Source organism: Danio rerio, chromosome 12 (genome assembly GCF_052040795.2).
Source record: "Danio rerio strain M-AB ecotype USA chromosome 12, GRCz13ab, whole genome shotgun sequence".
NCBI classification, from domain to species: domain Eukaryota; kingdom Metazoa; phylum Chordata; class Actinopteri; order Cypriniformes; family Danionidae; genus Danio; species Danio rerio.
Genome location: NC_141032.1, coordinates 3,377,501 through 3,395,000, shown reverse-complemented (window position 1 = coordinate 3,395,000; position 17,500 = coordinate 3,377,501). Strand labels below are relative to the sequence as shown.

Below are 17,500 nucleotides of genomic sequence, written 5' to 3'. Positions count from 1 at the left end.
TTTTTTCCATTTTCACTCGAGTCAGCAGATCCGCCAGATCATGGTTCTTCTGCTCGGACAGAGCGAGAGCCGCCTCCGTCATCTGCAGCCTTAAAGTACACATGAAATCAAAACTAGCTATATTGATTTTGTTAGCTTACATTGCTAGTTTTGTGGTGAACAATTCATCTGTGCACGTTATTAAGAAAAAAAATAGTTTGCCCTTGTAAGCTTTAATTGCAATCTGAAATGCACTTCCAGTTTGTTTTGAGTTAAGTTTTTTAATTACGTCTGTCTGAGGTAAGGGGCGTGGCTAACATACTTAACCACGCCCCTCCAGCTGTCAGTTTTGACAACAAACAAAAATAGTGAGCAGGAGGAGTCTGTTAGGTTGTAATAACCTTTACTACATCCAATCAGCTCAAAAAAACAAGCCAAGCCAACTGTTTTCTCATTTAATATTCTGTTTCTCTGCGTCACAATACACCAAAAAAAAAAAAAAAAAGGTCACAGCTTCCGGTTCATACAGACTTTAACAACACAACGTACACACCTTCACAAAACAAGTTCATGTTTCCAGGACAGCCATGCGATTTTAAAGTTTACTTACTTGGCTGTGAGAGAATTGACCGATGATTTCTGCTCATTCAGCGCCTCCTGCAACTGCCCCAGACGTATGGAGGAATTTCTACAAGAGATTTTAGTCATGATATTTAGTCATTTCATCATTGTTGCAACCTTCTGTTGAACATGAAAAAAGAAGATATTTTGAAGAATGTTAAGATATTTTGAAGAATCACCTTGTTTGTTGGGTTTTGCTTATTGTTATGGTTAGTGTATTTATTTTATTTTACATTATTACAAATTCTTTATTTTGTATTATAACAGAATCGTTATTTATTTTTTAATATTACTCTATTTTTTGTGGCATTGGCTGATTCACAGCATGACAAAGTTTAAAATTTCTGATTTCCAGTATTTTTGGGAAGTTTGTGATTCTGTGATGACCAAACTTAAAGCAAAATCAAGCCAGTGCCAAAAAGAATTTAAGGAACTTGTAAAAAAAAAAACTAAAATAAAATGAGAAAAATTTATAATGAAAAAAAAAAAACTAAAATAAAATAAAACAAAATCATTAAAAAAATAAAAATAAATAAATAAAATAATAAAATAAAATAAAAAAAATAATAAATAAAAATAAGTAAAAGATAATAAATAAATAAATAAATAAATAAATAAAATAAGAAAATATCATAAATTTTTTAAATAACAAAATTAAAATTAAAATACAAATAAATAAAATAATAAAATTAAGAATAAAACAATATAAAATAAAACAAAACAAAATAATAAAACATAAATAAAATCATAAAATTAAAACAAAACAGCCCAACCATAACAATAAGCAAAACACATGAAACAAAGTGACATATATATATATATATATATATATATATATATATATATATATATATATATATATAGATAGATAGATAGATAGATAGATAGATAGATAGATAGATAGATAGATAGATAGATAGATAGATAGATAGATAGATAGATAGATAGATAGATAGATAGATAGATAGATAGATAGATAGTCAAGCCTAAAATTATTGATTCCCCTGGCAAACTCTGACTTAAAGTTACTTTTATTTAACCAGCAAGTTTTTTTTGTTTGGACCAAAAATGGCACAGGCTTCTTCCAAAATATAACAAGACGATGTATAAGAGGAGTCATTGTGGGAAAAAAAATCTTTTATTCAGCTTTTATTTACATTAAAAAAATTTGCCAGGAGTATGAAGAATTCTTAAATGAATATTGCTTGACTGTATATATATTAAAAAAAGGTTCATAACAATATAATTTGAAAAATGCAAGGTAAAATATTAAATTACAAGCAAAAATCTCTGATATTCCACGACTTGAACAAAAAATAATAATAAATAAAATCAGTGACTCTTAATGTCTGGAACTAAAATGTAAAAATTCCATGATATTCCAGCAATTCATGACTTGTTCAGTAAATGCTGCTTAAGTTGTCAGTTTTGGGTGAACTATCCTTTAAAAGTGACACTAACCTGCTGCTTCTTCCCATCTCGCCTTTCTGTCTGTCAATGGTCTCCATCAGACTGAGATACTTCATATGGAGAGAATGAATGTTAGCAGTCAATCCACACAGTGTAAGTGAATTATCCCAGAAATCCTCACCTGTCGGCTTTTCTCATCCTTTAATAGCTGGATCTCTTTGCTGAGCACTTGAGTCCTGCTTTTGCTCTCTCGAAGTGTGGACTGCCTGTCGACGTTGTGATTCATGGACTGTTCTGGAAAAGTAACACACATTCATATATATGAGAGAATTTGTGTTTAATGGATAGTTCACCCAAAAATGTAAGTTTAACCACTAATTACCCATTTACTCGTACACATTTGTACTGTAAATGTTCTGGGGGTTTTTTTATAGTGCATGACATAAAAATTAATGAAATATGGCAATTTACCATAAAAACATTTGATTTTACAAATTTCTTTGAGAAACTATATTTATAAGTTCAATTCCAGCAACCACAGCTGCCGTTTTAACCATAAATTGTATGTTTTTTTTTTTTACAGTATATGACATAAACATTTCTAAAGTACTGTAATTTAGCGTAAAATTTAAACATTTCTAAATTTGACCGTAAATTTGACAAATTTCTTTGAGAAACCGTATTTTTATCAGTTAAAATCTGGCAACCACATATGCTATTTTAACCATACTTTTTCACTATTTTTTTTTACAATGTATGACATAAAAATGTATGAAATACGGTAATTTACTGTAAAATTTAAACATTTCTAAATTGTACTGTAAATTTGACAAATTTCTTTGAGGAACCATATTTTTAACAGTCAACTTCTGGCAATCAAAATGCTTTTTTTGCACGTAAATGTTACAGATTTAGGACAAAAATGAATGAAATACGTTAATTTACTGTAACTTTTAAACATTTCTGAATTTTACCATAAATTTGACAATTTTTTTTTGTTAATGTATTTTTAACGATTAAATTCCGGCAAACGTGGCTGGCATTTTTTACCATCAATTTTCTTTTTCTTTTTTCTTTTTTAAAGTAAATGACATAAACATCTATGAAACACAGTAATTTACAAAAAAAAATATTAACATTTGTAAATTTTACCATAAATTTGACAAATTTCTTTGAGAAACCATATTTTTAACGATTAAATTCTGGTAACCACAGATGCCATTTTTACCATAAATTTAATGTTTTGTTTTTTTTACAGTGTATGACATAAAAATAGATGAAATACAGTAATTTACAGTAAAATTGAAAGATTTGTGAATTTGACAAATGTCTTTGAGAAACAGTATTTTTAAGTTAAATTTCGGCAACCACAGAGCCATTTTTTTACCATAAATGTTATGGGTTTTTTTTACAGTGTATGACAAAGGCATTAATTAAATATGGTAATTTACCGTAAAATTTAAACATTTAAATAATTTATTTTGCTGTAAATTTGACCAGTTTTTTTTTTTTTTACAGTGTAACATTAGGAATCTTGTATTACAAAACAACTGTTTCAATGTATGATAATTGACTGGGGAAAGACGGTGATTACTACTATTTTACCCTACTGAACTGCTGTGCCTCGCTTTAAATATACAGTTAAAGTCAGTTACACAGTTTTTTGCCCTCCTGTGAATTTTATTTCCTTTTATTTATATTTATATGTTTAACAGAGCAAGTTATTTTTTAAAAGCATTTTAAGGTCAATATCATTAGCCTCATAAGCAATATTTGGTTTCAGTTGTCTACAAAGCAAACCACTGTTATACAATGACTTGCCTAATTACTCTAGTTAAAAGTCACTTTAAGCTGAATTCTAGTAGCTTGAAAAATATCTAGTCAAATATTATTCATTATGGCAAAGATAAAATAAATCAGTTATTAGAAATGAGTTATTAAAGCTATTATGTGTAGAAATGTTGAAGAAATCTGCTCTAAGTTAAACAGAAATTGGGGAAAGAAATAAACAGAGGGGCTAATAATTCAGGAGGGATAATAATTCTGACTTCAACTGCATATGACAGCTGAAGCTGGGACTCGTCCTCACCGATGGCTCTGAGTGTGTCACTGGGAATGTTGTTTCCAGCCAGCTCCAGTTTGGTGAGTGTGCGGTTCTGCTGCATCGCCTCCAGCAGAGATCGACCGCCCAGCAGACCCATGTTGTTCCACCGGAGATCTGCACACAAACATATCAGAATCTTATTGCTCTGGACTTTGAACAATCATTTATCTGAAACCCCCAGTGTCGTTATTGGCAGCTAATTAAAAAGTGTGGAAGTAGCTCCTCACCCAGCTCTTGCAGATTTGAGTTCCTCTTGAGCGCTACGCAGAGCTCTGCTGCCCCCTGGTGGTTGATTTGATTATTGCGCAGGTCAAGCTGGGTGAGAGAGGTGCTGGAGGCCAGACCTTCACAAAATACAGCAAATCCTTCCTCCCACATTCCCAGAGCATTCCACTCCAGCACCAGCCTCCAAACACAACAGAAACAATCGTCTGAAATCTGCAGTTAATCACGAAAGACCTTGGAAACTCAATTGATTTTGGCAAACAGACGACATAAAACAATTTAGACGGTTTACTCATTTATTTATAAGTCAAAAGATTACCCGTGATTAAATCGCATCCAAAATAAAAGCTTGTATTTACATAATGAATTATAGCCCTCCTGTTAAATTTGATGTTTTTTTTCCTTCCCTAATTTCTGTGAAAACTTTTCAGCCCGCGACCCCCAAAATTACAATGCTAGTAACTCACGACCCTCAATATTCTCTAAGGTGGTTATAAATATATAAACCTTAAACACCTGCACACACATACCAATAGGCCCAAGTTAATTCATCATTTAATTTTAAAGAACGCCAACCGGAGACCATCCTCCATGTTCAGTTGTGGCTTGTATTTCTTTTTAATGTACGCGAGCGCCATAAAGGTGTCAGAAAGTTTAACCTGGTGCCATAAAATCAACGTGCTGTGTCTTCAATATAACATATTAAAATAATAATAACTAATAATAATAATAAATAATAATAACAAAATAAAATAATAATAATTTAAAAATAACAATTGAAAGGCTGACAGCTTTTTATTTGCATTTTTATGTAACTATTATCTACAAGGGATGTAACAATATTGTAAACACCGTCATACCGCAATAGTAATTTTTTTCAATATTACCGTAGGCGCATGACTCAATGAAACTATATTTCTGAGAAAAGTTTGCTTTAGGTAGCGGGAACTACAATTCCCATCAGCCTAGACGTGGCCATCATCCTTTGCGGTCTGTTGGCGCTACAGATCCAGTAATGCAGAAATGGAGTGTGCTGCTAGTAGCGGGGAAGAAAAAGAGCTGGAAATGATGGAACCTAAAGCGGGTTTTAAATCGGATGTGTGGAAGCATTTCGGTTTCTTTCTAAAAAGATACGAAAAAGGAGAAAAGGTGACGGACAAAGACAAAAACAATATGCAGGCACTGCCGGACTGTGGTGAAATATAAGTCGGGGAATACGACTAATAACAGTCATGGGGACTGCAGAACACAGCACACTTGTTAGATTGATGCAGACATTGACTTGTACCGTAAAGAGACCTCTATCTCACTCATGGTTTGTCCTCTCAAGTGGTGGAAAGACAATGCACAGCGTTACCCACTGCTGTCAACCTTGGCTAAATCATATCTCTCTGTCCCAGAAACCTCAGTCCCAAATGAGAGGGGTTTTTCTGTTGCAGGGGACATGCCCAGAGATACCAGCTTTTAGATTATAGTTATATGATAATTGTCCTTAAAAAACCCATCTCTATCTAAGTGAGTGAGATATTAAATGTTGAATGTGATGAGTTTTCAACAATAATAAATTGAAACTTTATTTTTATTAGATGGTTTAATAGTTTTTTGTTATTAAAATTGAAAAATTGAAGTTCCTGTTTGGAAACTTACAGATAGATGGCTAATTTGTATGTCATTGATATGTTCAGTGCTAAGGTAAATAAACACTTTTGGCACTTTTTTCGATTCTTTTAATTGGTTTTGTTTTTCCTGTAAATTATTCAATAAACACCGTACCATGCCATTCATACCGAGGTATTATCGTACCGTGAAATTCTGATACCGTTACATCCCTAATATCTACTATTGTTTTCTTCTGTAAAATATGGTAATTATAATAGTTTAATAAAACTGCTTTAATTCTAGCAGAAATAAAACAAATAAGACTTTCTCCAGAAGAAAAAATATTATCAGACATGCTGTGAAAATGTCCTTAATCTGTTAGATATCACTTAAGAGGTATTTGAAAATTAATATTGTATAGGAAGACTAATAATTTTACCATCATCTGTATTTGTGTGTGTGTGTGTGTGTGTGTATGTAATTGCATTTACTCTTTCTATAACTTCATTATCAATTTGTAAATCTATAATATAACTATTTTTTAATTTCCCAAATAACATAACCTTTGTTTTACATATATTTAATGACAATTTGTTTACGTCAAACCACAATTTCAATTTATTAATTTCTGTTTTAATCAACTCCATAAGTTTTGGTAAATTATGCCCAGAACAAAAAAATGTTTGTATCATCTGCAAATAAAATAAACTTAAACAACTCTGATATCTTACACATGTAAATTATAAACAATATTGGACCTAAAACTGATGCTTGTGGTATGCCACACTTTACATTCAGATATGAGGATTTATGGTTGCCATATTTAAAATATTTGAGCAGTAAACATGTCATAATAATGTGCTAAATAATTCAAATAAATCATTACCTTTTGATCTTGTTTTAAAAACAGATTTCTTTACAGTTTAAAACGGCATCTTTGGATAGCTTTTCTGGGAGGGGGGTTTAAAAACCTTAAATTTGCACTTTCTATTTTTTTTCCAAATGTTAGTCATGTAATAATTGCCAAAAACATCAACAGTAGTTCTACCAAATTTCATATTCACTCACCTGCGCAGCACCTTATTCCTCACTAATAACTGTCCCAAAGCTTCAGCTCCCGTTCCTCTCATATTGTTGCCCTGAAGAAAAAAATAAATAAATCAAAGCTAAAAAAAGAAAAGAAAAGAACAGGATACAGTATGCATATATTAATGTACAGTATGTCATTTGAAACTGACCTTCAGATCCAAAACTTTCACTGTGGTGTTGGAGCAAAGGCCATTCAGTAGCATTTTAACACCTGTAGATGCAGAAACAGTGAGCACTTATAAATGTTAACCAAACAAAAGTACTTGCAGGAAAAACTGCAAAAAAGTAACAAAAGTAAAAAAACAGAAGACTGAAACAGCTTTTTTCTTACCAAAACATGAACAAAAAAAAAATTACACCAAGCATGAAAACACAAAATATGGGTTTGGGCACGCCTGGTCTAAAGCAATGTGGCATGCAATTATCATTGTAGTCATTCATTCATTTTCCTTCGGCTTAGTCCCAGATTTTTCAGGGGTCGCCACAGCGGAATGAACTGCCAACTATTCCGGCATTTTTTTTACCCTTCCAAACACAAGCTTGTACTGGGAAACACCCATACCCACTCATTCAGACACACACTCATACACTAGGGCCAATTTTGTTAACCCAATTCACATGAACCGCATGTGTTTGGACTGTGGGGGAAACCCGAGCACCAACATGAGGACCACATGCAAACACAGAAATGCCAACTGGTCCAGCCGGGACTCAAACCACCTTCTTGCTGTGAGGCGATAGTGCTGAGCCACCATGTCACCCCATTGTAATAAGTATGCCCTAAAACAAAAGATCGATGTTACACAGCACTAGAACCTACCTTCCTCACTGAGCATGCAGTCGCTGAGGATGATCTCAGTGAAGACGGTGTCGTTCTGCAGGACTCTGGCCAGCACGCTGCATGTGTCCACAGTGATGCTCTGACCGCTCAGATCCAGCCGACTGCTGCCTGTCACTGTCCTGGTGTCGTGCAGCTGAGCCAGCACTGATTCCTGAGTGTCGACTCCTCCCTCCTTACACAGCCGCAGGTACGACCTCCTGAAGTCCTCCATCCCACCTGCAGCTTCTACACTAACACTAAATATCTGGGTAAAAAACAAAAACTTTTTTCCCCTTTGAGCACAATATATTTTATTTTGATTTGATTTATTTATTTTCGAACAAAACTATCATACATAAAATATCATTAACAAAAAGAAACACATTTCAACATGGTCGAAAATAGAGCGGGATGAAGCACAAGCTTATTATTCTCCCACCCCATTACCACATACATCATTCGTTTATTACTTAAACTTATTTATTCTTTAACTTATCTCTTCTTTTTACATGAGACATATTTGATCCTTTTGGCATCTTTGACAAATTATATGTTTGATTCTATTTGTACCTTTTCATTTTGTAACACAGACCCAAAGAAAAAATAAAAATAAAATACATAGTACTGAAAATAGAGGAAAAGAAAACAACAACAACAACATAGTACTGCAAATAGCCATTAATTAAATTTTCATCAAACCTTTCTATTTTTATCCTTTTTCAATCACCTTCATCATTATATTCCTTTATTAAAATATATTTATACAGTTTTTTAAATTGATTAATATCCTGACGTTGTTTTAGGGGTCTGATCTAGACTGTTCCATAGTTTCACACCATATACAGACATACACACATTTGTAAAGTTGTTCGTTTTCAACCTCCTAAAATTTAGTTCCTCTCTTAGATTATACCCCCCTAGTCGTTCTTCAAAAAACTTTTGTATACATTTCGGAAGTAGTTTATTCCTAGCTTTAAACATAAATTGTGCTGTTTTAAACTTAACCAAATCATTGAACTTAAGTATCTTAGATTTTAAAAATAAAGGATTTATATGTTCTAAATACCCGACATGTTCTATTAATCGAATGACTTTTGTCTGCATTGTACATATGGATTGTAAATTAGATTTATTTGTATTCCCCCAAATTTCAACACAATAACTCATGTATGGCAACATAAGTGTGTTTTATAATATATACATTAATTTATTGTCCTGGATAAATCTTGCTTTATACACTATTGCTACAGTTTTGACTAATTTTGATATCAGATTATTTATTTGTGGTTTTTAACTAATTTTAAAATCCAATACAACACCAAGAAACTTAATTGCATTTACTCTTTTTATAACTTCATTATCAATTTGTAATGCTATAATATAACTACTTTTTAAATTTCCCAAATAACATACTGTAACCTTTGTTTCACTTATATTTAATGACAATTTGTTTACGTCAAACCACAATTTCAATTTATTAATTTCTGTTTTAATCAACTCCATAAGTTTTGGTAAATTATGCCCAGAACAAAAAAATGCTTGTATCATCTGCAAATAAAATAAACTTAAACAACTCTGATATCTTACACATGTAAATTATAAACAATATTGGACCTAAAACTGATCCTTGTGGTATGCCACACTTTATATTCAGATATGAGGATTTATGGTTGCCATATTTAAAATATTTTGGAGCAGTAAACATCTCATAATAATGTGCTAAATAATTCAAATAAATCATTGCCTTTTGCTCTTCTTTTAAAAACACAGATTTCTTTACAGTTTAAAACGGCATCTTTGGATAGCTTTTCTGCGGGAGAAACTGTTGTCAAAAAAACATAAATAAAAAATCGTACACATACCACAGGAACGATATAGCAGAAAATTTTGGCGGTTTTAAAACCTTGACTTTTCCAAACCACGGTATACCTTGAAAACGGTTCTCGTCCCATGTCTACTTGTAACACCTGCTCTCTACTTTGTTTACCATGGTACTTTGAATATTCGGTCTGAAAATACATGCAAGCAGGCTAGGACTTAAAAACAACATTATTATTTACACAATTTGTTTGTGTATTATTTACATCAATAACACAATTTATATGAGTGTGAACAATGTTGGACTTTGATAAGTCATTTGTTGCTTATATGATGTCAGTATTTAGTATTTGCAAAGAATACTTTTCTGAAATTATATTAAGGAGAAAGTCTGAATATGTAAATATAACTTTACCACAATATATAATAGAACTATCAAATTTGTACCTTATTCATTGTCCTCTTTATATCATATTGAGTCAAGATGAGGCATCAACTACTAGGCTACTATAGTATTCACACAGAATACATAATTATTAAACAAAAATAAGAATGAATGTATATTAATAATGTGCCTCATTTGTGGTCAGAGTGTCAAGGAATAAAGCAAAGTAATGTTTTTTGCAGAGTTAAAATCGAGTTAGCGCATAGAGTTAATTTAGCACTCGGCTTACTTTAAATAAAGACTGATAAAATGATAACTAACCTCTCGTTCAGCCGTTAAAACGCATTATTTTATTATGTCCCGGTTTGTGACAGAACGGTTCTGTCTTTATTATTGTTTCGAATGACAGTTTAAAGTATCCAGGAAGTGAAATGACTTCCGGTTGGAAAAAGCAGAACTATGGGATATGTAGTTTTATGACGCATATGCAACGTGAAAAATATACTTTGTTTAATATACAAATTATAATTTTAATAATTGTTTATTTACATTTATTTTATTCGAATTGTATAACATACATTGTGTGATTTTAGTAAGTGTTTTTAAAGTCATTTTAAATAGGTCGAACTAAAGTTATCGCAAAAAAAAGCTAACAATAGCGTGAATCAACGTTATTTTTTATTTTTTATTTTTTTCAAATCAGTTTCAGTCCCAAAAATACTTTTTGTTTGTCTAAATCACTATATTTCGGACAGAAGTTCATGAACAGCGCTCAGCCAATCAAATTCGAGAGCACGAGCTACTGTAAATATGATGAGCCCCGACTTTCTGTCAGGTTAACAAAGCAACAACGGTTTGTGTCTTTCACTATTGTGTATTTATTTCACACAACAGAATTTAAAAACTGTGTATCGAGTGTTTACATTAACGTAAACAATTTTGTTTGTTTTTTAAATGTATCTGTCAGACCTTTATCGACAGTTAACGACAGTTGTTTATCAGTGTATGATTTCAGATTGGGTATTTTCCCTCATAACGTACATCCACCTACAAACTGTAAACGAAAACGTTTTATTACCTTATAATAAGAAATTATTTTGACAATTAATGATGAACAGAATGAACTTATGATAACAAACAGATAAACATTGTTGATGAAAATGTGTTCAGTAACGTATTAAGTAAGCAACCCTTCGGTATTCTGTTGTAAGATATTGTCCTGGTAACTAATAGAGGATTAATCTATAACTGAGCATCTGTCTGCTGCTTTTAAACTGTGGGAGGCTGGAGGAAGATCAACACACTGAACAAAATATAAGACAAATATTTTTGGCCAAGCTTTTTTGTTTTCTTTTTAGAAGATCTTTACCTGCTCTGCTCTAAACATTATTATTGTTATTATTAGGTAGGCTATGGACAATCAGAAACGACATAAGGACCTATGGAAGGTCTATAAGGAGGAAAAACCTAGCAGTACTTATCAGTAAGTCTATCTATCTATCTATCTATCTATCTATCTATCTGTCTATCTATCTATCTATCTATCTATCTATCTATCTATCTATCTATCTATCTATCTATCTATCTATCTATATATCTATCTACTCACACACAGTCCACAGATGGGTATATACTGTATACATCTGCAGACTAAAATAACTCATGTTTTTATGGCTTTTCTCTGATATACACACAAAAAAAATCTTGTCAAATTTGTCTTTTTTTTAATCTCAATAACGACTTGACTAGCAAAAATCCTGGATGGGCTGATATAGATGCTACAATAATACATACAGATGCATTTAGACATACTTTTGCCAAAACTAAGGCATAATACACGTTTATATGTTGCTCCTTTGGATGTGCCTGCTGTGATTAATGTAATGTTCAGTTAAATATAACAAGTTTACCTTTTAAAGCTTGTTTAGGCTTGTTGTCAGATACTCATGGCAACAAGAGAATGTTTCAGTGGTTAATTATAAAAGCTTAATTGCTAGAGAATTTCATTGAAATTGCTGCACAATTGAATGAATGACACTGTCTATTAAATACTGTTACAAGAACAGGTTTGTTAATTATAATATATTCATATTATATTATATTATATGTATGTATGTATGTATGTATGTATATATATGTATATATATATATATATATATATATATATATATATATATATATATATATATATATATATATATATATAGTTGAAATCAGAATTATTAGCCTCCTTTTAAATTTATTTATTTTTTATGAATTTTTTTTCCCAAATGGTGTTTAACAGAGCAAGGAATTTTCACAGTATGTCTGATAATATTTTTTCTTCCAGAGAAAGTCTAATTTGTTTTATTTCGGCTAGAATAAAAGCAGTTTTACATTTTTTAAAATCCACTTTAAGGTCAAATTATTAGCCCCTTCAAGCTATTTTTTTTTCTGATAGTCTACAAAACAAACCATCGCCTAATTATTTTAACCTGCTTAGTTAACCTAATTAACCTAGTTAAGCCTTTAAATGTCACTTTAAGCTATATAGAAGTGTCTTGAAAAATATCTAGTCTAATATTATTTACTGTCATCGTGGCAAAGATAAAATAAATCAGTTATTAGAAATTAGTTAGTAAAACTATTGTGTTTAGAAATGTGTTTTAATCTGTCCGTTAAACAGAAATTGGGGGAAAAATAATAATTTAAGGGCTAATAATTCTGACTTCGACTGTATATATTATATGTTTAAATAAATTGTATTTTTTATTGGTTATTTTGATCAATTGACATTTTCTGAAATAAGGGGGAAAAAAGAAAAAATATAGAAAGACATAGAAAGAAATGCTCTAAATTACAACATTTTTGTTTAAAATTTAGAAGAAATGTGATCAGACCTTTATTGAATAAAATAAATATTAAGTTTTACTCAAAACCATGCCGAATAATTCCAGTGAACTTTTTCCAGCGCAAATTTTTTTAAGTGCTTTATTAATTTTACCATAGCAATATATAGATGTATGCATATTTAAGTGAGTGTGTGTGTGTGTGTGTGTGTGTGTGTGTGTGTGTGTGTGTGTGTGTGTGTGTGTGTGTGTGTGTGTGTGTGTGATTTCAAGAATCTATTTTTCTACTTTTTTATCTATTTTTAAGACGTTAATAGTATGAATGTAGCTTTTTTTATTAAGTCACCCATGAATCTTGACAATATTATTTAAAAAATAGCATTTAACTGGATGCATGTACTGTCAGTTTGACTTCAAAATGGAAATAAATAGATTTTTTTAGTATATTAGAAAAAAAATGTAATTAAAATCTATTAGAATTTTTTTATACTTTATTAAAAAGTATTTTTTTTCCTTGTCCAAAACTTTATCAGAGCAAATACTATTTTTAGGTCATTACCTACTGTGGAGAACCATTGCATTGCATATTTTCCTATCGGATAAAAAGTTTATCCTACTCAGTTGTGCGTTTTAAAAATGAACGTGCATCATGTCGTTTCCATTAAACATTTTTTATGCAATATTCCACAATATACCTAAAATATAGGTGGCTGGAAACAGCTAGGGATACAGATGCAAAAATTAACTGCAGTTGGAGTTTTTTCCACAGGGTGTCACTGCCTGCCTGTCTTTCACACAAGTAACACACACACATACACACACACTTTCTTTCACTTGCACTATTTATTGTAATATATTCTTATACTGTCTCTCTTTTCCTCATTTTAATACCACCTTATTTATGGCAAGTCAAAACTGTCAAAAATTAGTAATTATGGCATTAACTGTTACAATTATTTGAGAAAAACATACAAAATCATGTGATAAAAAATCATAATTCACAAAAAAATTTCATAATTATGTAAAAAGTGAACATTACAAGAAGGCATAATTTGGACTTACTTATGGCGTGTCAAAACTGTCAAAAAATGATAATTATGACATTAAAAGTTACAATAATTAGACGAAAACATACAAAATTATTAAATTAAAAAATCATAATCGACAAAAAAACCCTGGCATAATTATGTAAAGAGTGAACATTACAAGAATACATAATTTGGACTTATTTATGGCAAGTTAAAACTGTCAAAAATGATAATTATGACATTAAAAGTTACAATAATTAGACAAATATGCAAAATCATGAGATTAAAAAGCATAATAGACAAAAATATAATTATAAAATATATATATAAAGTATAATTATGTCATAATTGTGTAAAAAGTGAAAATTGCTTGAAGTGATGGCAAGTCAAAACTTGTTTATTTCACGCCATATTCCCGCTCATATTTCCTCTCTGCTGTCTAGTTTTGCTGGCCGGAGTGTTCGTCTGTTGGAGTCTCTGCAGTCGAATCATCTGAGCCTCTTTATGGAGTCCTTCTTCAGGCAAAGATCTGATCCCAGCAGAAGAGTCCGAGCGTCTGAGCGAGTCTCAGCTAACTCCATGAGCTTTGAGGATTACTTTTGCTGTCTGAAAGAAGCGACAGGCCAAGACTACCAGAGAAGTGACGTGGAGGATTTTTTCAATGAGGCCAGTTGCCTTTACTCTATATATTCATTCATTCCTAGACCATCAGGGAAGGGCTATGCCTATATATGACCAGAGAAAACATTTCTTCCATTGATTTTTTGTACAGATGAGCATCTCTTGTGATGGCCGTGTCGAATGGCAAACCTTCCAGACCTTCATGCTGCAGCATTATAAGCACATCACACAGTCGATGCAGCCCTGTCAGAATCTACCCATCTCACATCCTTTAATACGCAAGTGTACCTATAACAAGGTGATGGCTAACATCTTTTCATTTACTTCTTAGCCTTGTGTTCATCTTATGAAGCCACCACACTGTCATTACGCATTTTTAAAAATTAAATATAATTTTTTCACTCCTATTCTACTACTCAAATGATGAAATTGCTCATTTATCACATCAGCAAGAAGCTATTGTGCGTGTGTTGGCATTGACTCGGTCTCCACCAATGCGGTACGTCAGTGTCAGCAAGAGAGGAACTCTCATCGCCTGGAACCGTCATCTGAACCACTTAAAGCCACTGGAGGTCACATGTTAACATTTGATTCACATAACTATGATCATATTGGTAACACGTTAGCTTGAGGATCAATTCTCAATATTACCAGGTTGAATATTAGCATGCATATTAGACACATATTCAATAATTAGCATGCACAATGTTAAAGCACAAGCTCAATCTGGATAAGTACCCCTCTCTACATTTATGGAGAGCGCGAATTATGTAGCCAGAGGTACCGCTTAAATCTGTACTGATGGCTTTTCCGGTGTTGCCAGTGTGTCCAGTGGCTCGCCGTGTACTGTATATGACAGACTTTTTTACTCATTTGTACCTAAATGGTTCATATTGTTAGCTTAAATTAGTACCTAAAATTATCTAGAGGTACATGTTTGTACCTAAAGAATCCATATTAGTACCTGAAATAGTCAAGAGGTACACATTTGTACCTAAAGGATCCATATTGGCACCTCAAATGTACATATTAGTATCTAAAATTGTCAAGAGGTACACATTACCCAAATGATTTTACAGTTTTTCTCAGTCGCCTTGGTGCGTTTCTCACAACACTAGTGCATTTTTGCACAACATTTGATGCATTTCTCAAAACAATTAGTACAAACTGCAAAACCAAGCTGATAACCTGCAAAAGCACGTCACATGCTCAAAATGGATAGCTCATTTCTCAAAAGCAAGTATTGATGTCAATCAAAGTGTCAGTGTCATCAAAATGAAAAGTCCTGACACCTTTGTTTATGAACAAGATAGTCAAATGGCTTTGTCATGTTTTCATTATGACAGTTTACTCTCTACATTTTTTCAATGCAAAAAAGTCTGATTTTGGTGACACTTCCTGAAAATGCTCAAGACTATTTGCACAGCTATTTGAAAACTACAGTAAAGTTAGACATCACTGCATTGAGTGAGGTATCTGAGTACAAGACACTGAATATGTATGTTTCACATTTTTACTGCAGATGCTCTTTGCAACTCTCATTTATTCCCAGCATTGTGCAAAAGAATAAACACACCCTTATTTACAACAAACATGAACTCCCTTTAGGTAGAGCTGTGCACAACTGTACACAATATTGCAGAACAAATTGGAACTAAAGGCTGATTCATACTTCTGCGTCAAACGCCGGCGTATGCTACAGCGCTGACGCATAGTCCTTCGCCGTGGCCGTCGCCGTCACTGACGTGCACCTCTCAAAAAATGTAACTACACGTCGCAACAACGCGTAGAGCAAGCTCTGTGATTGGTCGGCTTGGTAGCGCTGACGAGTCGGGGCGGGACCGAGAGCCGTGTTAATGGCGCGAGCGATTGTTTACAAGTGTGGAGTCCCGTGAAGGAGCTCCGGATGGAAAGTTTTGTTTTGTGTTTACCTCATAGTTAAAGTTGTTGCACGTCCGCCGGTTCCTGCCTCAAAATGAGCGAGTTTGAGCCACTTATACATTCAGGAAGTGAATGTAAAATATTATTATTATACATTCAAATATTATTATACGCTCAAATATTGAAATAAAGATTATTAGTTTTATATAGAATGACTATTCAGCATTCACAAGTTTAGTTCATTTTGACTGGCATGACATAAGCAGATGATAAAAACAGCAGAGAGTTGTATGAAAGCAATTGATGCATGTCCAAAAGTATTTGCAATTTGTTGAAAGGAATGAGAAACTGCTACTAGGATGTGCACAAATGACTTAATTGTTTTGAGAAATGCATCAACTGTTGTGCAAATGTAAATAGTGTAGTGAGAAATGCAGCAAAGCGACTGAGAAAAACCAGCCTGATCTCACGAGAAAACGTAAGTATTTTACGTTTTGCCAGTTTAGTGGCTAATTCGTACGAATTCGTACAAGATCAGTCGTACGAAATGGTACGATTTTAAAAAGGAGGCGTGGCACCTGACCCCACCCCTAACCCCAACCGTCATTGGGGGATAAGCAAATCGTACTAAATTACACGAATTAGATAGTACGAATTAATACGAATTAGCCACTAAATGAAAAAGTTACGAATTGCCGTGAGATTGTGTTGGAAAAACTGTAATTACCCAAATTGTCAAGAGGTGCCCATTTCTACCTAAAGGACACATATTAGTAGCTCAAATGTACATATATTAGTACCTAAAGTAGTCAAGAGTTTCACTTTTCTACTTTTTTGGTTCTAAAATGTTTTTTAAGGTACAAATATGGACCCTTTAAGTACAAATGTGTAACTTTTGAAAAGATGCTGCCTCTCATGTTATTATTTCTGAAAGAATGTCCTATAAATGTAAAAATAATTCTGTTCATTCTGTTTAATGAAACATCCCTTCATTGAAATGGCTGAACACCCATGCAAGCATAAAAAAATGCACACAAAAAAATGTAATTTGTGGGTGGTTTTGCTAAATACTGTATGGATTTTATTTAATGA

General features: G+C 32.5%; 2 protein-coding genes across 26 annotated transcripts in view; one reads left to right on the top strand and one right to left on the bottom strand.

The window, feature by feature from the left end:
- The window catches only part of lrrc45 (leucine rich repeat containing 45), a 27,339-nt gene extending 16,882 nt beyond the window's left edge, over window positions 1-10,457 (bottom strand). For 5 of the 13 annotated variants that reach the window (XR_015503688.1, XR_015503689.1, XM_087275556.1 and 2 more), the window contains exons 1-10: window positions 10,372-10,457; window positions 7,848-8,112; window positions 7,177-7,238; window positions 7,007-7,077; window positions 4,342-4,520; window positions 4,100-4,228; window positions 2,192-2,304; window positions 2,062-2,120; window positions 590-667; window positions 1-89 (exon numbers count right to left, since the gene is read on the bottom strand). The exon at window positions 1-89 is cut by the window's left edge and continues 47 nt beyond it. Coding sequence is in view for 7 of the 13 variants with exons in the window: in XM_087275556.1 (XP_087131682.1) it covers window positions 1-89; window positions 590-667; window positions 2,062-2,120; window positions 2,192-2,304; window positions 4,100-4,228; window positions 4,342-4,520; window positions 7,007-7,077; window positions 7,177-7,238; window positions 7,848-8,079 (1,012 nt within the window). In the remaining 6 variants the exon portion in view is untranslated. Of the gene's footprint in view, window positions 90-589; window positions 668-2,061; window positions 2,121-2,191; window positions 2,305-4,099; window positions 4,229-4,341; window positions 4,521-7,006; window positions 7,078-7,176; window positions 7,239-7,847; window positions 8,131-9,776; window positions 9,857-10,371 lie in introns of all 13 variants that reach the window. The other 8 variants (XR_015503691.1, XR_015503692.1, XM_087275558.1 and 5 more) reach the window with 2 other exon arrangements.
- The window catches only part of LOC103911894 (cilia- and flagella-associated protein 337), a 42,451-nt gene continuing 35,393 nt past the window's right edge, over window positions 10,443-17,500 (top strand). For 2 of the 13 annotated variants that reach the window (XM_087275540.1, XM_087275549.1), the window contains exons 1-5: window positions 10,443-10,907; window positions 11,456-11,533; window positions 14,350-14,572; window positions 14,679-14,825; window positions 14,977-15,099. In XM_087275540.1, the coding sequence (XP_087131666.1) occupies window positions 11,463-11,533; window positions 14,350-14,572; window positions 14,679-14,825; window positions 14,977-15,099 (564 nt within the window). In that variant the 5' untranslated portion in view covers window positions 10,443-10,907; window positions 11,456-11,462. Of the gene's footprint in view, window positions 11,257-11,455; window positions 11,534-14,349; window positions 14,573-14,678; window positions 14,826-14,976; window positions 15,100-17,500 lie in introns of all 13 variants that reach the window. The other 11 variants (XM_087275546.1, XM_087275551.1, XM_087275541.1 and 8 more) reach the window with 10 other exon arrangements.